The 27,709-nt window shown below is 33.9% G+C and overlaps 2 protein-coding genes across 4 annotated transcripts in view; one reads left to right on the plus strand and one right to left on the minus strand.

Moving 5' to 3' along the window:
* LOC150109402 (uncharacterized) overlaps positions 1-26,217 on the plus strand; it is a 50,732-nt gene extending 24,515 nt beyond the window's left edge. For all 3 annotated transcript variants that reach the window (XM_090412965.1, XM_090412973.1, XM_090412981.1), the window contains one exon: positions 24,699-26,217. In XM_090412965.1, the coding sequence (XP_090269091.1) occupies positions 24,812-25,366 (555 nt within the window). In that variant the 5' untranslated portion in view covers positions 24,699-24,811 and the 3' untranslated portion in view covers positions 25,367-26,217. The remainder of the gene's footprint in view (positions 1-24,698) is intronic.
* LOC150109403 (uncharacterized) overlaps positions 19,716-27,709 on the minus strand; it is a 150,332-nt gene continuing 142,338 nt past the window's right edge. Inside the window, exon 8 of the mRNA XM_090412926.1 lies at positions 19,716-23,730. Coding sequence (XP_090269052.1) covers positions 23,649-23,730 — 82 coding nt within the window. The 3' untranslated portion in view covers positions 19,716-23,648. The remainder of the gene's footprint in view (positions 23,731-27,709) is intronic.

Below are 27,709 nucleotides of genomic sequence, written 5' to 3' on the forward strand. Positions count from 1 at the left end.
CTGGAAGTTTGTAGAAGTAGATTCTGTTGTTGGCATAGGTGTTATTAAAAGGATTGAAAATTTTTTGTGGCCCAGAAACTTTAAAAATACGTGTTCCTGAAATGGCTAAGAAAATTTTTCTTGAAATTAAATTGGCAGTGAAAGGGTTAAAGAAATGAATGAATTAAACTGAATTAATATATTCAAAGCTTATGAAATCGAATATTTCTTTTAATTGCCCATGTCAGAAGTTAATACTGTTGATCTCTTTTCTAGAAAAAAGTAGAATGTACTGATTGGTGATGACAGAATTTTCATCAAGCTTTCTGCAATTGTTAAGTTTTTTATTTAAAAAAAAAAAAGTATTGTTGATCTTGTGGTAGTATACTTGCATTGCTTCACTGGCTTCCCATTATTTTCTGCTCATTATGGAGTTGTTTATCTAGAATCATCAGTTTTTTTTTAACTCCTTCCTTTTTTACATGCAAATCACTGAATATCTTGTGCATATGGATACACATAAGTGTTCAGTGTCAACATTGAAAGAGGAATTGTGACTTTTCCTTTGCCTGTTTTTAGTCAGTTCAGTTATCACTGATAGAATTTGGTGGAGGGCTTCATAGCTAGATAAAGAGAGAGAGAAATCTATGGGATTGAAATTAAATGCAACTTTAAATATCTGTCAGAAAGAGCTAAAATTGGATTTTTAAAAAAAAGGCTTTTCTTGATAATTTCATTAATATTTTTACTTAGTGGGACTTAGTAAGATAATTACATCTTCCTCTTAATAAGTGCTTTATATTTCTGCTCACTTTCATCTTGGCTGTTGTGTATGCTGATTTTATCAGCACTTTCTGTAAAACAAAAGGTGCCAATTTATTTATTACAAATCTATCAAGTTCATTATAAACTATATCAGCAAAAATTTGGCAAGATAAACTTGATTTCACTCCCTCTTGAATTATTGTGATAAAGTGCAGTTAAAGTTAAATTCTCTGCTTGATCTTCAGATATCCGCTGTCATTCAGCAGGCTGTAGGTTCAGATTCCTGCAGGCATGGATGTTTTGGTGAATATCTAGGTAATGGATGAATTTCACTGAGTGGTGTGAGACCACCATCCTGCTAATATTGGAGGCCTATAGTGACTTGGAAAAGTTTTCATGTTTTTGTTTTCTCTAGAGCAGGATTTCTGGATTGTCTAACCCTTACCCATTCATGGCATTTTTATTAATGTACCAATGTACCATTGGCTAACAGCATTTAAAGAGTGTGGGATTCATATTTAGAAGGAAAAAAAAACATTTCATTCCAGTCTTTGCTTAAAATTTATTCTTCTCTTTGTGCTAATGACATTTAATTTGTAGTGAATCTTGACGGTGGGGGGGTAGCTTTCTTCGATTTTATATACCCTCAATGAAATTTTCTCTGATAGTTTTTATTCTTATTCATATTTTCTAACATTCTGGACAGTGTGTTTTTAGTTCCTTATCTTTTTTTTCAATAAGCTGGTGTGTCTCGTGGCTTGCAAGCATATTACTATTTTACTTATCATGCTTTAATTACTTTAATGCAGATTTAATTCATGACTTTGCAAAATAATTATCCTTTGTGAATTTCAGTGACAGCTAATAAAGAGCATAATTTCAGGTAGGTAGTTTTTAAATAAGCCACATCCAAACTCATCTACAATTAGCAAAAATGGATATATGGGAAAATTACTGTCATACATTTTTGCTGTTAGTTAAAACCCAGAGTTGATCAAACATTAATCTCATATTTAATTCACCCATTTATGTTACCTGGCTTATTATAGCCAAATAGTGTGGTGGCTTTCTTAAAACTAATGATTTAAGATATGTCAGTTAAGTCTCTCCCTCTCTGTGTGTATGTGTCTATAGTTTGTCATTCGTGTGCTTTCTGTCCAATTTGTGTATTTTTTGCATATAGGGGAAGGAACCCTTTCTGCTATCTTGATGTACGATATTGATCGACTTGTCATTAGCTCTTATATATGTTCATTGTGCCCTAAATAGGATTTCAACTCAGATTTCTTTCTAATCAAATGACAAATGTTGCTCCAGAATGCACCACAGAGCTGTAAGATAATATAAAGATATATTTCTATTTAACTAAATTATACATGTATCATCATATAGTATAAAGTTTGCTATATCTACCTTAGGGAGTTATAATAGGGATTCAGAGGGGAAATGTTGGCAGAACAGCTGATAATGAAATAAGTTCGACTATGACAGTGTCACATCTAATTCCTTGAGGATACTTTAGGGGAAATAAATGTCTTTATTACTGATTAAGGCTAGTATAAAAATGCAAACTTATGGTATAAATTTGTATTTCTGATAATGAAAGTAGGAAAAAATCTAAGAACAAAAGAGAATATTTGAAAATTCATTTGTGTATCATAGGTATAATACGGAAAGATTTAGTAAAGAAGAAAAAATTATTCTGAATTTTTTTTTTCTTTACTAAACACATACACAATTGAAAATATTTAAGATGGATTAATTACAAATATTTCAATTCACATATCATTAGTGTAAAACAATCTGAAATTAAGAAAAAAAAAAAATAAACAATAAAGGTACATGGAGAATGGAATCTCTCCTTATATGCAATTGTTGAGACAGTGAAGTAAAAATATTATATTGAAGTGTGTGCATATGATTATTAAAATATATATAATTAAACAGTATAGTTCTTAATAATTTCCCAGATTTTTGGCATAGCGTCCATCATTAAGGTTGAGATTTGGTAATGCTGAAATACTTTGGAATGCTCTTTAAAGAGATGCTCATATTTATAGGAATGCTTATGTAGTCATCATTCCAAGGGATCCTGTGTTTAGCATTAGTAATCCCATGTTCTTCGAGGCTTAATTTGTTCTGTTTCTTAATGGAAATGTAAGATTGGTGTTTGGAAAGCCATATAAAACATATTAGCTTGATTAACCAAACTAGAATAACTTGCAGTTGCATGGGACTGAATATAATCCATGTATCAGTAGAGATGGTATTTTACCTTTTAGAGATGATATCAGTAAGCTAATTGAATTTATAAGTTCAAAAGTTGTGGAAATATTAAACTTCTTTAAAGTGCAAGAAATGGCTTTAATGTTATGGGATGGCAATTCCATATGTTTTTTTAATAGAGGATGGGAAAAAATGGTTAGTAATCTTCTCTACTCTTTTGGGATTGTAACAATTGAGAATGGCAGTTTCTTTAATTGTAGAAATTTTTTCTGAAATAGATTAGTCAAAGAACAGATGCGCAGCTTTGGATAGAGGGCATTTAATAATGCCATACTTTTGTGAGGGATGCTGATACTCTAAATTTGTTAAAGGCTTTTCATTCCAGCTAAAATATCCAGAATACATGATAAACATGAAGAGGTCTAGAATATCTGATGGAAATTTAGATGATAAAAATTTTAGAGTGTAAGCTAGAGGAACATTTGTAAAAAAAAAAAAATTTCAAAAAAATGACACTATATCAGTGCTTACTAGTAAATGTATAGAATGAAGTCTCAGATATTTAGTTTGAGATACGGTGCTTGTATTTTTAATATAAGAAAGGAATGTCCAGTTAAGAGAGAAAGGATATTTGAAAGAAACTCTGAAATTTTGTATGTTTCTTTCAAATTTTCTTTCTCTCTTAACTGAAGAAAGTATGACATTATTAAACGCCTTTCCAGCTCATATTATCTGTTTTCTTTGTCTAATCTATTTCAAAAAGAAATTTCTACATTTAAAGAAACTGCTATTCTTAATGGTTACAACTCCAAAACAATGGAAAAGAGAAGACAGAATTGTCATCCTATACATTAAAGGCATTTTAGAATGCATTTCTTGCACCTTAAAGAAATTTAATATTTCCACAACTTTTAAGCCTATAAATTCAATTAGCTCATTGATGCCATCTCCAAAAGATAAAATTCCATCTCTACTGATACCTGGATTCTATTCAGTCCCATGCAACTGCAAGTTATTCTACTTTGGACAACAGGCCAATCTGTTTCTATACGCCACCTTTCTGAACACCAATTCTACATTTCCCTTAAAGAAATGGAACAAATTGGGCCTCACAGAGCATGGGATTACTAATATTAGCCGCAGAATCCTTGGGAATGATGCCAAATTAAATGTCTTCTGATCCTAATAACATTTCTCTGATTGTACTTACATATACTTGATTCATTACAGACAAGAGCAGTGGAAGATTAATGATCCATCACTAATTCACGCTATTAGAATTGGCATTGGTTTCCTCACCCTATTCTAAATCTATTAAAACACACACACACTATTTGCCATCTCTTTGCAGTTCATCTGCAAACTCATAGAACAAATTTTTCTTCATCTTTATTCCTATCTTTTATGTTTTCGAAAGAGTACAATCTACAAGTCTTCAAATCTAGTGTTAACAAGTTTTTACCACAAAAAAAAAAAAATAATAAAAAAATAAAAATAAAATGACAGAAAGCATTTTTGTAGCATAGACCTAAGTTCAAATTTTATATAAAAATACAAAGAACATTTATAAAGACTTATTAACCAGAGATAAGGTTGGCCTAATGATTAGTGTATCTGCTTTTAAACCCACAGCCTGTTGATTGGTGATTGTCTTTGGGTAGGAAATGAATTGGTGTGAGACCACTTTAAGACTTGAAATTCCATGTTTGGTGTCTAGAGCTATGGACTATGGCTTCTTAACAATGTATTTTTTTTTTTTTTTTAAATACAAAATACATGTAAAATTGATATAAATGCAAGGGGGAAATCTTTAGCTCACCCACGAAACAAATGTACTATAGGTTTCTAATAATCTTTTCTGGGTGGGAGCCACATGAAAAAAAAAAGGGATCCTCCCTCTACAAAATAAACTGACTGGAAAACATACGCAGTTTACAGATTGTGTGAATAGAATTAGCATTGTTATCCTAACTTGTGGACAGGATTAACTATTAGGATGACATTAATCTCTGCTTTTTCAACATTACACAATCCAAATAGTGAATAATAAAGATTAATTTAACTTACTTATCATCATCATCAAATTCCTGACATGTACCTTCCAATGAGTGTACAGGATATGATAGTACTACATGAAAAAAAATTACATCATTAACTTCCTATCTACAATTTTCCTCCAAATCAGTCTGTTACTCGTCAAGACTCGAACATTATCAGATCTTATATTTCTATCATCTAAGGCACTTTGTACCGTATCAATCCACCTATATCTTGGTCTTCCTCTGGGTCGTTTTGCTGACAACCTGGCAGAGAACACTTGTTTTGCTAATCTTTCCTCGCCCATTCGGTTTAAGTGGCCATATCCACCTGAAATTAGTTCTGCTAATGCATTCCTGGATACTGACAATGTCAAGTTCTTTCCTAATATCCTGGTTTTTAATATGATATTGCAATTGATGCCATCTGTTCACGCCTATAATCTTTCTCAGGACTATCATATCTGAGGTCTCTAGTCTTTGGCCAAGTGTTTAACTTCTGACCCAGCTCTCAGATCCATAAGTTAAAACTGGTTTGAACACTGTCTTGTATACAGCTAATTTAGTGTTCCGACTAATTTCTCTCTTATTCCATATGAATTTATTCAATTGACTTCCCACCATACCAGCTTTGCTGATTCTCTTGTCTATTTCTATATTTAATTTACCATCTTCAGTAAAAATCGTGCCTAAGTAGCTTTCTTTTAAGGTTACACGGTGATCAGCACTCATATTTGTAGATTTAGGGACACAAAACACATGTGTTGAACAGATTATTTTATTAATTACCAATAAAATAAAACTTGACGTTTCGACCTCTATATCGAGGTCATCATCAGAAGAATACAACTGTATAAGGAACCAAGCTACATGCTCATGCCGTGTATATCGGAAAACTAAATCTACGTAGTTAATAAATCCTTTTTCCTAGCCTGACCTCTAGTGATAAAAAATAAATAAAATAAAAATTAAAAAAATAAAATAAAAGAAATAAAAAAATAAAATGAAATAAAATTAATTAAAAAATTTTTTTTTTAAAATAATAAAAAAAAAAAAAATATATATATATATTATAAATCAATGAATACAACTACAATAAACTGCTAAAGTCCTCATGTATTAATATTCTTCTGGATAGTTCTGATTGTTATAAAATGATTTCTTTCAGTTGCTGTTGAATGTTCCAAACACTTCACCAGGTTGTCTTCTTGTAGTGGGATTTTTCTAAGGCTAGTTTAGGTTGTTATACAGGTTGTAGATGGGTCCTCCGCATTCTTGAAATGGTTAGGCCATCATTTTTGTTGAGATTTGGGTTGTGTTTGAGCATCTCACATGACTCTTTAAATTTTCTCTCAAACCAGGTTTTGGTGCGGTATAGGGATTTGGTATTTTTCCAGTCAATACTGTGGTATGTTTGGAGTGCGTGGTCAGAATTTTTGTGTATGTATTGGCCTGTGCGTGTAGGTTTGCGGTAAACTGAGAAGGAGAGACAGCCAGAGGGCAGATGTGTGGCAAGTGTGTCTAGGAAAGGACAGGCTCTAAACCAGGAATACAAGATCATCAACCAAACATTTATTTAGAGCCTGTCCTTTCCTAGACACACTTGCCACACGTCTTCCCTCTGGCTGTCTCTCCTTCTCAGTTTACCGCAAACCTACACGCACAGGCCAATACATACACAAAAATTCTTACCACCACCCAACACAAAAACTAGGTATCATAAGCACCCTTAAACACAGAGCCCTAACTATTTGTTCTAATGAACAGGCTCTAAACCAGGAATGCAAGATCATCAACCAAACATTTATCAAAAATGGATACAGTAAAAAAACTATTCACAAGATCCTCCATAAAGATACCAGTAAGAACAAAAAAGATTTCAAGAAGATTTCAAGATGCGTGTAGGTTTGCGGTAAACTGAGAAGGAGAGACAGCCAGAGGGAAGATGTGTGACAAGTGTGTCTAGGAAAGGACAGACTCTAAACCAGGAATACAAGATCATCAACCAAACATTTATTTAGAGCCTGTCCTTTCCTAGACACACTTGTCACACGTCTTCCCTCTGGCTGTCTCTCCTTCTCAGTTTACCGCAAACCTACACGCACAGGCCAATACATACACAAAAATTCTTACCACCACCCAACACAAACTAGGTATCATAAGCACCCTTAAACACAGAGCCCTAACTATTTGTTCTAATGAACAGGCTCTAAACCAGGAATACAAGATCATCAACCAAACATTTATCAAAAATGGATACAGTAAAAAAACTATTCACAAGATCCTCCATAAAGATACCAGTAAGAACAAAAAAGATTTCAAGAATGCTATTGCCATTCCTTATGTTAGAGGCATTTCTGAAAAAATAGACAGAACACTTCGCAAATACAACATTAAAACCACCTTTAAACCCCCACATAAGTTAAGACACCTACTCAGTTCTTCTAAAGATCCTCTTCCACACCTAGCACACCCAGGGGTATACAAAATACAATGCACATGCAACATACCATACATAGGGGAAACAGGGCGAACTATCCCAATCAGACAAGACGAACACAAACGACACATTAAATACCTCCATTTTGGTAAAACTGGCCTTTCTGACCGATGCACTCCAAACATACCACAGAATTGACTGGAAAAATACCAAATCCCTACACTGCACCAAAACTTGGTTTGAGAGAAAATTTAAAGAGTCATGTGAGATGCTCAAACACAATCCAATTCTCAACAAAAATGATGGCCTAACCATTTCAAGAATGTGGAGGACCCATCTACAACCTGTATAACAGCCTAAACTAGCCTTAGAAAAATCCCACTACAAGAAGATAACCTGGTGAAGTGTTTGGAACATTCAACAGCAACTGAAAGAAATCATTTTATAACAATCAGAACTATCCAGAAGAATATTAATACAAGAGGACTTTAGCAGTTTATTGTAGTTGTATTCATTGATTTATAATATATATATATATTTTTATTTATTTATTTTTTTTAAATTTATTTTAAATTAATTTATTTTATTTTATTTTATTTTTTTAATTTTTATTTTATTTATTTTTTATCACTAGAGGTCAGGCTAGGAAAAATGATTTATTAACTACGTACATTTAGTTTTCCGATATACACGACATGAGCATGTAGCTTGGTTCCTTATACAGTTGTATTCTTCCGATGATGACCTCGATATAGAGGTCGAAACGTCAAGTTTTATTTTATTAGTAATTAATAAAATAATCTGTTCAACATGTGTGTTTTGTGTCCCTAAATCTACAAATATAAGTAGCTGAAATGTTTTACATGTTCCACAGGTTCTCCATTCACAACGCAGTTGACATTTTCAATGATTCTGCCTATTTTCATTGTCTTTGTCTTTTTATTGCTGACCTTCATACCATATCTATTACAACAGTTATTCAATTTAGTCAGAGAATCTTGCAGACTTGTAGCAGATTTATTTAGAAGTATAACATCATCCGCATAAAGCAAAGAGCTGACATTAACATCTCCAGTTTTGATATCATGTTTAATACCACTTTCCTTCATAATGTGATCCATATAGATAATGAATAACAGAGGGGATAATGTACATCCTTGTCTCACACCACATTTAACATTAAACCATCTTCCTGTACTTCCTTCAATTCTAACTGCTGACTTACAACTCAAATAAAGACTAAGTATAGCTTGATATAATGCCCCATTGACACCATATAACTGCAGCGTATTGAATAGCTTCTCTCTTGGCACCTTGTCATATGCCTTTTCCAAATCGACAAAACTTAAATACAAATCTTTGTTATATTCCCATGCTTTCTCGACTATTTGTCGTAAAGTGAAGATCTGATCCTGACAGCCTCTATTTGGCCTGAATCCAGCTTGTTCTTCACCAAGCTTTTCTTCCACAATTCTTCTCAACCGTTTCTCAAGTATACTTGCATAGATCTTGCCAGGAACACTCAGTCGGGAAATACCTCTGTAAATCTGACATTGTTTTATTTCCCTTTTTATATATGGGTACTATGAGAGCTCTACTCCAATCATCGGGAATTTGTCCCTCTAACCAGGCTTTCTGAACTATGCAGTGCAGCCACTGTAAGAGTCTTATACCACCATATTTCAGCATTTCTGGTTGAATATCATCTACTCCTGCTGCCTTTCTACATTTCAAGCCTTTGATTGCTTTTTCTACTTCGATTATAGATATGTATTCCTGACTGCATGCCTGGTCGGTGTTTTTTACCAGTGTGCTGTCATCACTGCTTGTTTCATTTAGCAGTTTTTCAAAGTAATTACTCCGTACTTCGAGGATATCTTTTTCTACCGTTTTCATGTCACCTTTATCATCTCTAACTCCTTTTACAGCACTCTTTAATCCATTCCTAAGCTTCCTCAACAACTTCCAGAATATTTTGCCACCTTCTTGATATTTATTTTCTATATTCTTGCCAAAGTCCTCCCATGACTTTTGTTTTGCTAGTTTTACACAATGTTTAGCATTCTTGCATTTGTCTCTATATTCTCTAAGAGCACAAGCTGACTTATTTGACAGGAACTTTTGATATGCTTTCTTCTTTTCCTTCACTGCCTCTTTAACTTCCTGTGTCCACCACGGAGTTCTGATTTTTTTATCCTTGCAGACAACCTCACCACATGTCTCACTGGCAGATTTGCCACTGAATCTCCAAGGTTTGATTCCTGTTCTGAAACCTCTTTCATTTTTTTTTTCAATAATCTTTGTGTATTTTAGTCTACAGTTCACATCTGAGAGCTGCTCAACTTTTATTCGCTTTAAAACTTTCATACGTGTTATTCTTTTCAATATGAAATTCAATTTTATCCTGCTCAAGACTAAATAGTGATCACTTCTAATTTCAAATCCTCTGTACACTCTGGTGTTCTGCACCAGGGAGAAAACATCACTATCAACAATAACATAGTCAATGAGAATTTTCTTATTCCTTTCCTCTTCTCTCCATGTGAATTTGTGCACATTTTTATGTTGGAACATGGTGTTAGTAATAACCAGTCCATGTCCTGAGCAGAAATCCAACAGTATTTGCAATTATTATTAGCTTTGCTCTTTTCACCAAATTTTCCCAAAACATTTTTGTATGTCTCACAATCATTTCCTACTCTGCTATTTAGATCCCTAACAAGGACCAACTTTTCCTTTTTCATTGTGTCAGTTGCTTTTTTCTAAAGCCTCCAAAAATTCCTCCACTTCTACCTTAGTAGAACCTTCTGTGGGACCATAGGCACAAATAAGTCTCATTGTCCAGTTCCCCATTCTCATATTTGTCCACATTACTCTACTTGAGACCGACTGCCATTCAAGAAGATTAGCCGCATATTTTGTGTTGAATACTTTGGCTACTCCTTTTCCTTGATTGTCATTGCTTGAATATAACATTTTGTATTTATTGCTCAGAAAGATGTCACCAGTTTTGGTCTTTTTTGTTTCAGTCACCTATTATGTCGATCTGGTACTTATCTAATTCCTCAGCTAGCTCCATTTCTTTGGCATTCAGGCTCTTACGTTGATAGTACCGATCTTTAACTCTGGTGATGTTGAGTCGAGGCTTGTTTTCAGATTTGTTCCAGTAGCTGACTTTTCGCTGTTCGCCCTGGTTCCCTGGCGAAAACAACGGGGGCCTTGTTTAACCGGGCGACACCCCAGCCGGCATGAAATTTTGTCATGTTGTACCATCATTTTTTATTTTGGTTTAACCAATAAGAATACAATTTGGTGGGCTAAATCCCAAATTGCCAGCCCATCCTCGTTCGTTCAGTATCCAAGTAGATACCCAACAGGGTGCACCACGAGAAGGTTAGGATTGGACATTAGGTCAGAAGCCCTGGTCGGTTCTCCGCATTCCTTTAAAGGCTATGTGGAGGTCTCCTCTCAGTTATACAGCTTTGACCCTTAAGCACCCCTTACTTACTTATAACTTACTTATTTCTTTAATTAAATTAATGCCAAAAGGGTAAAAAAACTTTTTTTTTTCCTAAGTTGGTACATCTGTCATAAGCATCCATGTGAAATTGCAAGTCATTCATATACAGCTGTCTGAAGCAAAAGTGTTGTCTGTATTCCTTGAAATGGATAAAATTGAGTATCATGCGGATTTAAAATTCTTTGTAAAAGAAAGTTTAATGCTAAAAAGAAATTCATTCGAAGATCATAAAAGTTATGGGCACTCTTCTCCTTCGTTTTCGACAATTAAGAAATGGGCTGCCAAAATTAAACATGGCTGTACCAACCTTGAAGATGATCTACTTGAAGGATGTCCAAAGAGTGTAACAACACCAGAAATCATTGATCAGGTGCACACGATATGGTATTGGATGACTGGCGAGTCAAAGTGCATGAAATTGCTGAGACTATAGGCATTTCAAAAGAACGTCTAGGATATATTTTGCATGAAGAATTGCATATGAAAAAGTTTTGTGCAAGATGGGTGCTGCGCTTGCTCACAGCAGATCAAAACCACACTCGCATGAAAATCTCTGAACAGTGCTTGGAGCGTTTTAACAAGAATAAAACTAATTTTCGCCGTCAATTTATTACTATGGATGAGACTTGGATTCACCATTACACACCAGAATTCAAATAGCAGTCAAAACAGTGAACAGAAGGCAATTGTTCAGCACCAAAAAAGACAAAGTCAGTTCCATCTGCAGCAAAGTCATGGCATCGGCGTTCTGGGTTGCTAAAGGCATTTTGTTTATTAATTATCTTGAAAAGGGTAAAACAATAAAATGAATATTATTCTGGTCTTTTAACCAGACTAGACAAAATTTGTGAGAAAAGACCTAGTTTGCAGAAGAAAAAATCATCTTTCATCAGGACAATGCACCTGCCCACAAAGGTGTTTTGGCAATTGGAAAATTAAGTGTTCTGCACTATGAATTGCTGGAACACCCACCTTCTATTCTCCAGATTTGGCTCCTTCTGACTTCTGTCTCTTCCCAAAACTAAAAACTCTTCCTTGTTGGTCAGTGTTTTTCTTTGAATCAAGAGGTGATTGGAGCTGTAGAGTGGTATTTTGCAGATCTTACTGAGAACCACTACAGGGACGGGATAATGATGCTGAAGCATCGCTGGAATAAATGTATTAAATCTTAAGGGAGATTATGTTGAAAAATAAAAATTTTGAAATAAATTAGTTTTTGTTAGGCCAAGAACGTTTCAGACCACCCTCATACATATTAATTGTCTAATCTATACATAGTATGGATTAGAGAAGCGTTTCTCAACTGGGGTTTTGTGAGAAATAATAATGAATAGCAGTGGCAAATAAATAACTTAAACAGTGTAAGAAAATAATAAACGTTCTCTGAAAGGAATAAATTCGAGTTTGTGTTAGTTGTATTAGCTCCCACTTGGATGCGAAGCAATGCTGTCTGTGATCCACTTATCATACGTCAACTGGAGCTAATTCTTGCGCTAGCCAGTGTCGTTTATGAGTCGGTGCAGGCAAGAAATGTGAGAAGTGCAGCCAGTTTCTTATCAATCCTATGTGTTTTCTAGCATGTAGGTACGTATTCCTTCATTAATATGAAAAGTTTGTATGTCTTCTCGGCTAAATTCCACTTTACAGTGATCGTCATTTTTGGGAAGGTTACTCCTTTATTTCAGGTTGCAGTTGATAGTTTGAGCAATCGATTTTTATTATTTCATCAGTTTAGTAGTTATATCGTTACAAATTGTGCGTTTAGTTGGGGATTAAAAGTAAAGAATGATATCAAATTTCAAGTCTTATTGTAACCCACCTGGATGATAAAAATTGAACATTATTTTCCGTCCCTTCCAACACAAATGTATGATTGGGTGAGAGATCCATACTCGGAATCTTCTGCTCATCCTGAAAACTTGACTTTAAGAGAAGAGGAAGAACTTTGTGGGGCAGCAATCTGATCGTACATTCAAGATGAGATTTACTGACCTATCCCTGGGAGATTTCTGTTAAAGAAGGGTATCCTACTATTCATAGGAAAGCAATAAATATATTGCTGCAGTTTTCAACGTCTTGCATGTGTGAGCAAGCTTTTCTTGTTTGACAAGTATTAAGAGGAAAGACAGAAATAGTCTCCTTTCTGTTGAAGATGAAATTTGTGTTTGTTTATCTAAAATCCGAACCCGAATTAAGTATTTGTGTACCAAAAGATAAGCACAGGTTTCACATTAGAAAATTAAACTTTATTATTCATATTTGTTTCAAATAACAATTCTTTGGCACATATTTTTGTTTATATAACATTTTACTTTGATTTATCTTATTATTTTGAAAATTACAAATAAACGATAAAGTTATTATAGCACTTATTATTTGTTTTCCCCATGATCTTTAAATTCATAAATAATAAAGAAAGATACTAACAATGATATGTAATAATTATGTAGGGGGGGTTCCCTAGGATATTATTTCAAGGGTTCTGCAAGGGCAAAAGGTTGAGAAATTTTGGATTAGAGGATTGTTGGCTTGAAGTTGAGATTAAGAGAGTTCAGAGTTGTAGACTTTAAAAAATGACTTTTGTGTAGCACACTGGCTTTCTTCCATTTAATCCTGTGTGAAGAAGTAAGAAGTGTCCAAAGTCTGCCAGTCCTGACTTGCCATAATGATGGTAGTTAATTTTCCTGTATGCCAAGTTAGTCACAGAGAAATCCAGGATGTGAAAGCAGATGGAGTTTATCCTTTGTGAGTTGATTAGGATTGATAGTCTGATTTGCTGGATTAGAGGATTGTTGGTTTGAAGTTGAGATTAAGAGAGTTCAGAGTTGTAGACTTTAAAAAATGACTTTTGTGTAGCACACTGGCTTTCTTTCATTTAATCCTGTGTGAAGAAGTAAGAAGTGTCCAAAGTCTGCCAGTCCTGACTTGTCATAATGATGGTAGTTAATTTTCCTGTATGCCAAGTTAGCCACAGAGAATTCCAGGATGCAGATGGCGTTTATCCTTTGTGAGTTGATTAGGATTGCTAGTCTGATTTGAACATGGTGAGGGTTTCTTTAGGGCTTTAGCTTCTTTTCACATGCACTTGGGATATGTGGGATAAGAATAGTAGTGCTTTGGTCTCTTGTGCTTGGAGAGGGAAAGCATGTATTTTAATGTTTTGTAAAACGGACTGTAGCCATTAGCTAAAAACAGTGTGGCAAGAGTAGTTGAGTTCTATGGCAAAAGCTGCATCTCCAGAAGTGTGTGTGTGTGTGTGTGGTGTGTGTGTTGGCTTTCTATAGATAGAAAAAGATAAATCATTTAAAAGACGAAAAGGTAGTTGTTTGACTTTTTCTAATGTGGATTGTATTTAGAATGTCTGTTTAGATGAGTTAAAAAAATAATCTAAAGTATCTTGTCCACGTGACCAAGCATATCAACCAGATTTAAGGTTTGAAAGTAACTCTAATGCTCTGGGTGCTTTACATAACAAAATAGTAGTTGCTTTGGAGAGCAAATTTAGCCAGTACTTTTTAACCTTTAGTCTGGCTGTGGATGATGAATTTTCTGTCATCCATAGCTGATCTTTCAAATACTTCAGATTCTTTCATCTTAAACAGCCAACATTCTTAAAATACACTTTACATTAGAAATTCATCAAATAATTGTCTGTCCTTTCTGGATGCACTAATCACATGTCTTTCAAATGGTTCACTATTTTGTTCAATATATAGAAACCCAAAACACATACACTGAAAGATACTTGCATAAACAGTTACACCATCATCTTTCCCAACATATGAGATCTTCAAAATTTTGAACTTCGGGCTCTATCACTTTATTGATAGAGCCTGAAGTTATTTGTTCTAGTGATGCAACTCTTGCCACAAAACACAATTTTGCTACACTTTTTTTTTGGCCACTGGTTTTAGACCAAAAATCCAAAAAGCTTTTTAAAGGTTCTGAGGTGTGGTCCTTTGAATGTCTTCCTGCCTTCCCAAACACAAGACTAGTAGCATTACTACTCTTATCTTATATATCTGGGATACATCTGAAAATATAGCTAATAAAATGTAACCTTTACACCATATTCAAACCACACTTCAAACTAGCAGTCCTGACCTGCTCACTAAAAGATAAACTCTATCCTCCTCTTTCACATCTGTGTGTGTGTGTGTAAAGTGTGCCATAACTGTAACTTGGCCAGACAGGAACCCAAGATATAAATTGTCGCCCTCAATTATAGTAGGGCAGAAGATTGGTAGACCATGCTTTGAACACTTCACATAGGATTAGATAAAATAAAATCAGCATGCTATACAGAAGTTAAGTTAGAATATTTTTAGTCAGCATCAGCTTTGTGAAACACTCCTAATCTCAACTCCAGCTCAACACTGGGTAGGCGGCGGGGGGGGGGGGGACTGTTTATATATTGGGGACACTAAATGAGGACTTTCAGGTCTTTGTATGGTTGCAGCCTGAATTATTTTCTGTATTCAGTGTTGCTTTTGAATTGTTACAAGTAGTTGCATTCTCAAGATGCTGGTTTGAAATCCAGTGAAATATAAATTATGTTTCATAATTTATTATATGTTAATAAATTATGAAATATATGCCAGTTAATAAATTGATCTTTTATTTATTTTGGTATGGTGCAATACTATTAAAATGCTAAGATGAATATCCTGACACAAATTAGGTTTATAATATTTATAATACAGTAGAAGCCTGTTATGAGAATTGACAGTTGTTGGGATTAATGTTGTAGCAAATGATCATTATAACTGATTAAACAGCTGGAAAGCCTAAAAATTGACTGAAAATCAGGTGTCACAGTGATTTAAATTAATTTTATGTTACCATTTATGTTGCAATTTTAATTTAAACAGTATATTTATTTTATTGACACTTCTGTTTATTCAGTTTATTGGCTGCAGTTTCAATGCTTGAGAGAAAGACATTTACACAGGCATAATGTCAATTTATAAGCATTATAAAGATGTATCTTGACAGTGTTTTGCTGCAGATAGCGTTTTACTGTTTAACATCTTTGTGTTGCTGCAAGATTTTAATTTATTTTTAGGTGGCTCCTTCCCACAAAAGGTTATGGACCACATATTAATGTATTATAAAACCTATAGTACGCTAGTTTACAGGTAATGGACAAAAATATGGCAACACAGAGCTAGTGGTAGTTGCAATTTAGCACCTACGATGCACCAAACCCAGATGCAGTTGGTATGCAAATATACTTCCAACATTCCTAAGGATGTGTGTGTATATAAAGACAAACGGAAGCCTGGCACCATTTATTGCATGCTAGAATGGAATCCAGACAAGGCCTCAGTGACTTTGAAATGGGTGTGATTGTTGGAGCCAGACTGGCAGTGCATCTGTGATCAGAACAGCTGAAACTGCATATGTTAGTTGAGGAACAAATTCTGAGGTTATGCCAGCATGGCAGTCAACGAGACAAACATCATCAGTGAAATGCAATAGTGGATGAAAGCATTTACTGCCAAAGAGGGACATTCGAGCATTAATGCACTGTACCATGAGAAACTCATTTCAACAAAAACTTTGCACTGGAAACTACACAGAGTTGGATATCATGGTTGGGTTACCTTACACAAGCCTTTGATTTACTCCAGAACATTGGAGGAATGTGATGTGGTCCAATGAATCTACAGTCACACTGCAAATGGATGAATACATGTGTGGCATCAACCAAAGGAAGTTTACCAGCCAGAGTGCTTGTTTCCATCTGTGAAATGTTTTGGTGGTTCCGTAATGGTCTGAAGTGCATTCTCACAGCATGATTTGGGTCCACTTATTTTATTGGAAGGCAGAGTGGATGCTACACATTATCTTTCAATCATAAGTGATCATCTTCATCTCATGTTGACACACTCTTCTCTTAAAAGCCATGTTTTCTACAGGATAATGCTTCCATTCATTGAACAAATATCATCACTTGGTGGTTTGCAGAACATGAGATGTCCTATCTGCCATGGCAATCCCAATCAGCAGACTTAAATCCTGTAGAACATTTATGGGACATTTTGGAGTGAGCTCTCAGGCAACATTTTTCACCTCCAAAGTTTCACAAAATAACACAAAAAAATGTTTTTTATTTCTTTGTAAAAAAGTCACCGATTTTCTTTTGCTTCTTGGAAGTTAAACTTTTTTCGAATGCTTCTTCTCGGAGCTGCATTAGCAACAAAATTTTATGGAATGGTGTATCATTCTGCTTAGCCCATTCTATACACGTAAAACTGTCAGCTGCCTCTTCATGTTTTACTTTTTTTTCTTCGAGTTTTTCATCGTCTTCTAATTCATTCTGTAGTGTCATATTTATAATTTCAGCATCTGATTTGATTTCGAATTCACTTTCGGTTCTGCCTGTAATCCGTTCCGTAACATCTGGATTTATATTTTTCATCAAATTATGCACGTTTTGAATTTCCTCTTTTTATGTATATTTGTGATTCATGCTGACAATGCAGTACGTACTGTACAGTATAAAAAAGCAAATGTGAACACATAATTAAATCAAAATAGGCCTCCGGTATAACTGCACAATCGACAGTATGAAAAAAATACTGTACTGTAATAATAATAGTTAAAATAATAATTATTAAATAAAAATAATAGTACACAAAATAATAATATGTAATAAAACTTTTTTCTTTCAAATCACAGTTCGGATTACTGGAGGGTTCGGATTAGCGAGATACCACTGTGTATATATAAGACCCATAGACAACCCATAATAATACATAAGAGTTGCAAAAAAATTTAATTAGCATATATTCTGTACTTCAGTTTTATGAAGTTTTTATCTTTCATGAATTATATTTGAAAAATGAATGCTCAGGATGGTGTGAGAGCTGGTAATATTGTTTTAAAATCTAAAATAGTACTTATGGGATTTTTCTGTTGAGATGTGTAATGCTAACCTCTGTAATGCTGATCTGAATGCTTATCATACTCCACTAGTCTATGTGTCATAATCCAAATTTAGTCCGTAATTAGTGGTAAATTATTTCAGCATGCATAGCTACATGGAATAATAATAAAAAAAAAAGATGCGCTTTTTTAAACCCTGATATGGATTAATTATTAATTGAAAATAGTTCCACTTGAATGAAAATAAAAAAAAATAATTATTATATATGGTATTTCCATTGAGCCAGAGATTTGTGGGTGACCCCACACTAACTTTTATACACATCTTGCCTATCATACCTCTCCTTAAACTCATTCACTGTCTGGATACCACAACTAATTCTGGTAATCCATTCCATGCATTCAACACTTTCTAAACAAAAAAAATCTGGTCTGTACATGTTTATTAACCATATTTTCATACGACTTCCAGGAGTGATCCTTAGTTCTCTATTCATATGTATTGAAAAATTTCTTTGTGTCAGTCTTATAGAACTCCTTTATATAGGGTCATCATCTATCATGTCCCCTCTTTTCTCCCTATCAACTAAACTTGCTTCTCTCAATCACTGACTACTTCCCACATAGTACTGACTTTCTTTCCTTGTAGCTTCTTAAGCCATGGAACTACTCCAAGTTGCCTCCTAAGGCTGTCATAATTACCAGCTTTAGGGTTCAATGTAAACTTTTTCTCCATAGAGAATTCCATGTTTAGCAGCCTCCCAGAACAAGACTGCATATTCACTTCCTTGGATTGGAGGCAGAGTGTTTACCTTATGGATATTTCTTCTGGTTTTCTTACCAGATAAAGCATTATCAAATTGGCTCCTTCCACTACATGCTGTTTTAGGTAATTATCCCTTGGAAATGGAACTTATAATTGCTGTCTTGCCATGCCCCCTTTTCTCACTCTGATCTGTTCTTATAGTTGAAGTTTCCCCATAATAATTGTTTGGCCTGCACTCGTTGTTGCTAATCTTCCGATGCATAGTATCCACATCTTCCTTTGGACCTTCTGGTCTAGCCATGACTAACAATATACTTTGTCGTGTTTGCCTTTATCTTGCACCAGATAGTCTCAAGTGAATCATTTCTCTCAGACCTAAAATCCTCAACTATTTTTGTTGAAGTTCTTCAACAAAATATTAAACATTATTAAAATATTGTTATTAAGCTAGAGAGCAATGTGCTCTCACATAATTACTCACAGATAACTTAGAACAAAACAGAGTATAGCTGATAGCCAGTAAAGGCTGAAGTTATTGCTCAGAGTCCTAAAGCGAGGGTTTGCTGGAGAACTAAATTACATGGGCTGAATCTGCAATCCTTGGGATTTTTTATGCCACCATTATTGTTTAGATTAGGATGGTTGATCAAAATTTCACAGGGTTCCTTGAATTTGTTCATACCAGGTTTTTGTATGATGTAAGGAACAGGTACCTTTCCAAATCATTTTAGTGCAGGGTGTTGGCTTTTTTTTCCTCCTCCACTCATATTGGAATTGTGCATAGAGTTCACCGATATAAGAGAAGTTACATGTGCAATGGATTCTGTATACCCTAGAGTGGACCAAAGGAGGGAGAGGCCCTCTGAAGGAGTTGAATGTTTTTTAATTTTATAGTAGTTTAAAAGTAGCATTAAGATTGTTATGGTATAGGATTCTTTTTGTCTGATAACCCTTTAATGTATGGGAGTTATTGTTTTACTGTAATCTATGTTATTTGCATTTTTAGTGAAGTTTTATGAAGAATTTTATTGATGGTATTCTTGCTCTGGCCACTGTTTATAAATGTGCTGTTAATAATTTATAATACTTGTTTAAGAGCTTGCTCATCAGAGCAAATTGTTATAGCTCTGTTTTTGAAGGTGTTGATGACTCCAAGTTTTTGTGAAGTGTCTGATGGCCAAAAAGTGACAGGCTTAATAGTGGTCATTGGACACTTTTGTTTATGTTTAATATATCTCTTAATGATTTGTAATAAATAACTACCTTTAATGTAAATGAAGTTTTTTTTCATCAGAGGTCAGGACAGTAGTGTTAATGGTTGACCAAATTAGGATGAGTTTGGCATCCTTTTTAGATTGTGACAGCTTGTTACTTGTATGTACTCCAGATCTTGATATTATTATTAAGAGAGGCCGCATACTACACGTATCATACTTATCCTTGAATTCATTCACGCTGCTTGCACTCACAACGTCTGATGACAATCTATTCCAACCACGCACCACTCTCATCATCATCAAATTCCTGCCATGTACCCTCAAGGGGTGTACAGGATATGACAGTACTGCATGAAAAAATTACATCATTACTAACTTCCTATCTACAATTTTCCTCCAAATCAGTCTGTTACTTGTCAAGACTCCAACATTATCAGATCTTATATTTCTATCCTCTAAGGCACTTTGTACCATATCAATCCACCTATATCTTAGTCTTCCTCTGGGTCGTTTTCCTGCCAACCTGGCAGAGAACACTTGTTTTGCTAATCTTTCCTCTCCCATTCTATTTAAGTGACCATACCACCTGAGATTAGCTCTGCTAACGCATTCCTGGATGCTGACAATGTCAAGTTCTTTCCTAGCACCACCCTATGAGAGAAAAATCTAGTCCTCATTCTCAGCTTCCAAGGAAAGTTGAAATGTCAAGCGATTATTTTGGTTTATATTAAACTGAAGTTTTACTATAACATGGTGGTTGTTTCCATAATTTTTTAATAATGAATGCTTGTTTTATTGGTTCTCCATTTGAGATGCAGTTCATGATTTCAATGTTCCTGTTTATTTTCATTGCTGCAGTTAAGGAATCCTGCAGACTTGTATTGGATTTATTTAGGAGTATAACATCATATGCATAAAGTAAAGAGTTGAGTTGAATATCTCCAATTTTGATATCAGGTCTGATGTCACATTTCTTTCATAATATGAACCATAAAAATGATTGAATAATAGTGGAGATAGTGTGTGGGCCCTTGTCTCATGCATGATTGAACATCAAACCATCTTCCTGTACCTCCTTCAGTTCTAACTGCTGACTTACAAGTCGTATATCAACTATGTATTGCCCAATATAATGTCTCATTTACACCATATAATTGTGGCAATTTGAACAGCTTTTTCTCTTGGCACCTTATCACATTTTTCCAGAAATTATATTAAATACAGTAAAACCTCAAAGTTACGCGGTAGGTGGGACCAACAAAAAGCACATAAGTCGAATTCGCGTAACTGGGTATAATTTTGCGTGTAATTTATATATACAAACATACAATTGAGACCAAAGGTTTACAAAAACACATATACTTTTTAAGAAATATAATCATAATTGTAGTTTTTCATACATAAAAAAAAAAAAGAAAATTATTTCGATGTCGATGGTTTCATAAAATCTAATAGATTCGTCTGACGGCATAATGTCTTTTTCTTGTCACGCAAAATTTCTTCATAGCAAGCTAATGATTTTTTTATTCCTTTCCTTGTGGCTACAATTTGTTCCTCATTAGAATCTATGTCCTCCAAAATCTGTAAACCTTTCTTTTATGATTGTTCTTATTGTGGATTCCTGTAGATTGAACTTCTTTGCTAGCTCATAAATTTTCATTCCACCTTCAAAATCCTTAATAATGTTGAGTTTGGTTTCCAAAGTCAATGTTTTTCTTTTCTTGCTAGCAGTAGAAGAATCGGACTTGCTTCTTTTGAATGACATTATTATTTTTTATGTGATAAAATTTTTATCAAGAACATAACATTAAACAATCGTAAGGTTTGTAGACTATAAAAATCGTGTATGAATGGAGACCGCGCAAAACACAGTGCTTGTTCACAGCATGTGCAACACTGGCGAATGCAGCTGGCGCCTGAAAGATATGACTAGTGGTGAGGCGTGAAGGGAATACGTACATATAAGAAATCGTGTAACTCCGGATTCGCGTAAGTCAGGGTATGACTACTGATCTTTGTTATATTCCCTATTTGTCTAAAAAGTAAAAATCTAATTCTGACCACCTCTGTTTGGCCTGAACCCAGCTTATTCAAGTTTCCCTTCCACAATTTTTCTTTGCCTTTTCTCAGTATGCTTGTATAAATCTTACTTGGAACACTCAGCAGGGAAATTTCTCTAATTCTTGCATTCAGTTTTATTCTCTTTTTTTTTTTTTTTTTTTTTATATGATGGACACTGTGAGATCACTCCACTCTTAATCATCTGGAATTTTGCTCCTTGACCAAACTTTCTAAATTGTATAGGGTAGTCGCTGGAAAACTTTTATATCTCCCATATTTAAACATTTCTGGTTGAATATTATCTGCTTCAGCTATCTTTCCATGTTTCAGGTTTTTGATGGATTTTTTTGCCTCAAATATTGATGTATACTCTTGATTTCATTCCTCTTGATATTTTCTACAACTGTGATGTCACTGCTTGTTTTATTGAAGTCTCTCAAAGTAATTATATAGAGAACTGCATAAGTTTTTTGTATAATTCCATAGGTCACTCAAAGTTGTGTATGGGCATAGTTACTAGATTTTTTGCTTGGAGAGTTGGAGTGGATTATCAGAAGTAGTTTTGAATGTGCCATGTTAAGGTAATGAGTTAAGGAAAGGTATAATATTCTATGTATTGTGTGTATAAAGGTTAATGTGTCTTCCATTATGAGTTTTGTGATTCCACAGAGATATCCAGACATCTAGAATATCAAATTAAACATTCACACGTGTGCCACAGTAAAAAAAATATTTATTTTACAAATAATTTGTCTTGTAAGACAAAATATTTGTAAAATCATCCAGCACATCAAACTGCCCAAATCAGGCTTAGCATAGCATGGAATTGAAAGTTTAAACCATATGACCCTATGGAAAAACACAAAGCTTTTACACAAATCTGTGTACAGATATGAAAGGCTATTCAAAGAAAGTACTGAAGTTCTACTTCATAGACCAAACATTAATCATAATGATTGCTATACTATCCCAAAAGTTTGGGAAATTTATGCTCAATAGTTTTAACTTAAATGTGCAGCTGATTGTACAGAGAGATTCAGTTTTGGTAGATGCACTGCATTGTTTATTGTTCAAATTCCTTACCATCATTCTTTGCTCTCACTGATATGGTGTCTTACAATATATAAGATGAAATATTTGTAAAATAAATATTTTTTTAATGTGGTACATGTGTGAATGTTTAATTTTGGAAACTCCGCAGTGTTTTTCTACTTAGAACTCATCAGCAATAACCTCACAAGCAGCCAGATTAAAAAAAAAAAAGTTTAATGACATGACTGTTTGGGACACTGAGTTCATTAATATGATTTAAGCTACATCATGCTGAACTCCCAGAATTTGACTTATTGGGATGAAACTATTTTATGACTTAAATAAATTGGCAAAGTGATTTTTCAATTTATTTTGGTTCCATTATTGACAAAACTTCTTTAAATAGTAATGAAGGCTTTGACATGCTTGCTTTCAGACATTCCATTAAAATCGACATATTTTCGTCATATATAGTTATGTTATCCATTCTGGAATTTTTCACATCAGACAGTTTTAAACAGAAATAGCTTCTGTGGGTTTCCAAATTTTTCTCCTCATCTTTCCATTCATATTTTTTTTACCTGGCCATCCAGTGAATGATGTTTTGTTGACTTATCACATGGGATCGAAATCCTTGACCTATTTCTTATATATACATCACAGCTAACATTCCATATGACCCAAATATATAATACCCATTAGGAGTGTGCTGGGTTCAGTCTGAACTTGGCAATATACAGAAATAATCAAAACCTTTACCTGCAATGACTTTGTGTTCCAATTTGTCTGCAGGAATTCTAAACAATACAAATTAATCTTTGTGAATAACAGAATTAAAATAATAATTTATGAAATTTCTAATTAAGTACTGTTTTTATTTCATTAATACACTAGTTTCTTATAACATGCAAGTCAGTTTGGTAAATCATAATATCACATGGAAAAGAATAAAGATAATACATAAATTTATTTAGGTTTGGAGAGAATGCTCTGTGTTGCAGTTGGAAGTGGCATATTTCTTCTAATTGGAAAGAATAACTCAGTCCTTGTCACATGTGCCCCAATATTTCTGCAGTCACTCTTAACTATAATGTAAAATTGTGTTGTAAACCCTTGTATTGAAATTACTTTTGATATATATACCCGTTATTTTTTTTTAAATAATGGGTATACATAATGGGTAACCTCACAGGAGGGGAAAAAGAAAACTATGAGTATAAGGTTGAGAGTGCAGGGAAGGAGACCAGGATTTTTTTTTAATGAGATCACCATTCAGGAAATGGATATTCACAGTCTTGGGTATCCTGTAAATTTAAGTTACTCAATATTATCGGTTTCTTTAAATTCATTAACACTACTCAATACATGTACTATCAGGTGAATTTGCCTGATTTGCTTAAATTCTTATTGCACACAAATCACCAACTCACATTTTTTGATACCAACTGATTAGAATAGAATGGGCATGCATGCCCACATTTCTTAGTTGTGTTTGCTTATTAAATTGCTGATAACCCAACATGCTTGTTGGGTTGAAAAGTAGTTGGAAATTCTGTACAAATGGCTTCTAACAGCAGTATTAATTCATTTCTCTTATGCATTGATGTAATTTAGCTCCGAAATATTAGAAACTTGTTTTAATTTCTTTATTTTTAATCATTAAATAAAGTATGTTGGCTGATTAAAAAATTTTTTTTTTAAACTCTAGGTAAAGAACATGTAATGTGTTAAGTCTGTAAATTAATGCTTGTTCACTTCTTTATAGGGGCATTCCTGTGCTAATCATCAAAAAAGAAGAACCTGAAATTTTACCATATTTCTTGACATTACATTTCTTACACCAATTACTAGATTTTCATTATCAGGTAGCTAAACATTATGGGGATGTCAACAAACATATCCCCCAAAATTGTGGCTCTTAGCCCAACAGGAGAAATTACCTATATTTTAGATGCCACAAATGCACAGCTGGGACAAGTACACGTTGCTGTGCCTGTAACTGAAGTGTTAGTTATTGAACAAGGTAAGTCTGTTGGATTGGAGAGTCCAGTGATTGTTGCTGATCTTCCTTCTGAAGGTATCAGTTGGTTAACTAATAGTGTTGTAGTATTGGTTCCCCAACCTCAGGAGGTCGTAGTTGTTGATGCTTCTGTTCCTGACCTGGACACTGCTTGCCAGTGGTATAAGGATTCTGCAGTAGCTACTAATGCCATGTCTGCACTGAGTCAATTTCTGACTAATCTTTTAGCTCAGTCTGGAAATGAAGATGAGGAGGATAGCATCTCGGAAACACTGCATGAAGAAGATTCAGATGGTGAAGCTCAACCAATGGAAGATGAAAAAGCAGAAACATGGGTACAGGATTCTGCAATTTCTGCAGCAGCACTCTTTTCACTAAAGAACTACCTCCAGACTCATTCTTCAAAATCCTAAATCTGCAAAACCTGTTTGTATAGATTGGAGTAATGTAAAATCTTGTGCCTTCTGTACTAGTCCCCAGGTTTTGTTGAATGGATATGGTCTGTGATAGGAAAAGTTTCTTCTTGAAGATTTTGTAAAGAGTAGTTGGTAGTGAAAGTTTGATTTGTTGTGTGAAAACTATTTTTATATCAGCATAGTAAAATAGGGATAAAAGTTGCCAAAAGAGGATGTGTGTTTGTGTTTGTGTATATATATGTAAATATACAAGCACATCGCACATGTGCATATTATTTGGAATTTGTTTTGTAAAAAGTTAGTTGGAAAAAGCATTCTGATGTTGCATTTGAAAGGATTCATCAAATGTATTAAGTTCCTAAAATATATTAATCCTGTTCAAAAGCACTTTTCTTTTAATGTTGTAATATTTCAAAAAGTAGAAAAGTATACAGTGGCTAATAAGTATTGGTATGTTCCAGTACATAAATCGGTTGCTGTTTTGTTGTTTAAATGCTATAACGTTTATGACTTTAAAATTAATGTTTACACTATTCTGGGAGGAAAAGTGTATTTCATTTTATCTTCATATTGGTGCTGTTCTCTTCCCATGCTTATTGAAATATTACAATATAAGTGATTACTTTTAAAAGTGCATGTATGATAGCGACGTGTACCAATATATATATTTAAAAAAATAAACTGTTTGTATTCAATACAGTTAGCAAAATCCAATGGTCGAAATTGTAATAGAACATTTTGTGCACCCGGAAAACTTTAATTTGTTGTTTTTGTAGAAAGTTAAGAAGAGTATGTTAAATTTGTAAATTGATCAGAGATTGCACAATAAATGTGTAAATAAGTTTGAAGATGGTTTGTTCCATATTAATATTATTAAAATGCATTTTTATACATTGAAGGATATATCAAGAAAGAAAAATTGGCTTATTATTTTTCATGTAGATATTCAAATTGAATATTTTTCTAATTTTAGAGAGAGAGAGAGAGAGAGAGAGATGAAATGTTTCCAAAACTGTGTGAGTAGGAACCATAACATTGAAATCCCAGATATTCATTATACCTAACCATCAATTTACACAGAAAATTGAATCTGTAAAAGTACTGTGCAAATGAAAATCGTTTAAGCCAAGGTTAACATTTGTATAGGGAGTTAGGTTCTGTGACATTCAATTGATATATATGTACTTTTTAAAATAAACTTAATACTTTATTTTTATGTATAGATACATAACAAAAATTTAATGATAATAAAACACACTATAAAACAAAAAAATTTTTTTATTTAAACAGTATATATAGTGATGTTTGAACAATTATATTCTTATAAAGAGTATAGCAGCTTCTTTGACCATTTATGCCAGCAACTACCTCTCTGCCTTCTATCATCACATGCTTTTAGTTTCACATGTACATTTCCAACTTGATTTTCAACTTTCCAACTACGTGATCTTTCACTCAAATGGAGGCAAGACAGCTCTTTATCAGTTGCTCCAACAAACTATGAATTCAGGCAGATTCAAAGCTCTTTATTTCTCTCTCTTCACCTTTTCTGTGGTCTTCTTCTTGGCCTTCTCCTCATCTTTTCATTTCATGTATTCTTGGAATTCTTTCTCATGTGTCCAAACCACTTCAAAAACTCACAAGCATTTCTTCGACACTTTCTAGTCCAAAAACATTTCTAATATTCTTTTTTTTTTTTATTCCATTTGTTTCATGTTTTTGCCAAACATTGTCCTTAAAACAACAGCCATGAAGACTAACAAAAAGCAAAATGGGCAAAAAGTAACTTCTGTTAATCAAAAGCTTGCACTTCAGTGGGACCACTGTCCTGGAGTATATTACTTCATTATTTATTCATACATGATAGAGAAACATGTACAGAAATATGCATATAACAACTCATGGTAGTGGTCAACTGCAACTCATCAAATCTGCTACTCTTGTTTATCTTTTAATTCCATCTATCTCAGTTCTGTAGAACATCATTTTCCCATGAAGTATTTCCCAAACAGCTCTTTAAGAATATCAACAGATTACTCTGCTCCTGACAACAGCCCATACACAGCATTTATTTGCTATAGGCCTTGTGGCCTCTACTATGCAGGACTGATTTATATATATATATATATATAAATAGAAGAAGAACTAAAAAAAGAACTACAACATCTTAAATGGACCTTTAAAAACAATGGCTACTCTTTAAAAAGTATTAACAAGCAATTATCCCACCGTCAACGTAGCAACGTAGAGACACAGGATGACTCCAAAGGTCATATCGTCTTGACATATAACAGCACGCTATCCAAAAAGCTGAGTAGAATCCTAAAGAAGTTTAACATA

Source organism: Typopeltis vanoorti, chromosome 2, assembly GCF_054136105.1.
Source record: "Typopeltis vanoorti isolate ZY-2024b chromosome 2, IOZ_Tvanoo_1.0, whole genome shotgun sequence".
Lineage (NCBI taxonomy): Eukaryota > Metazoa > Arthropoda > Arachnida > Uropygi > Thelyphonidae > Typopeltis > Typopeltis vanoorti.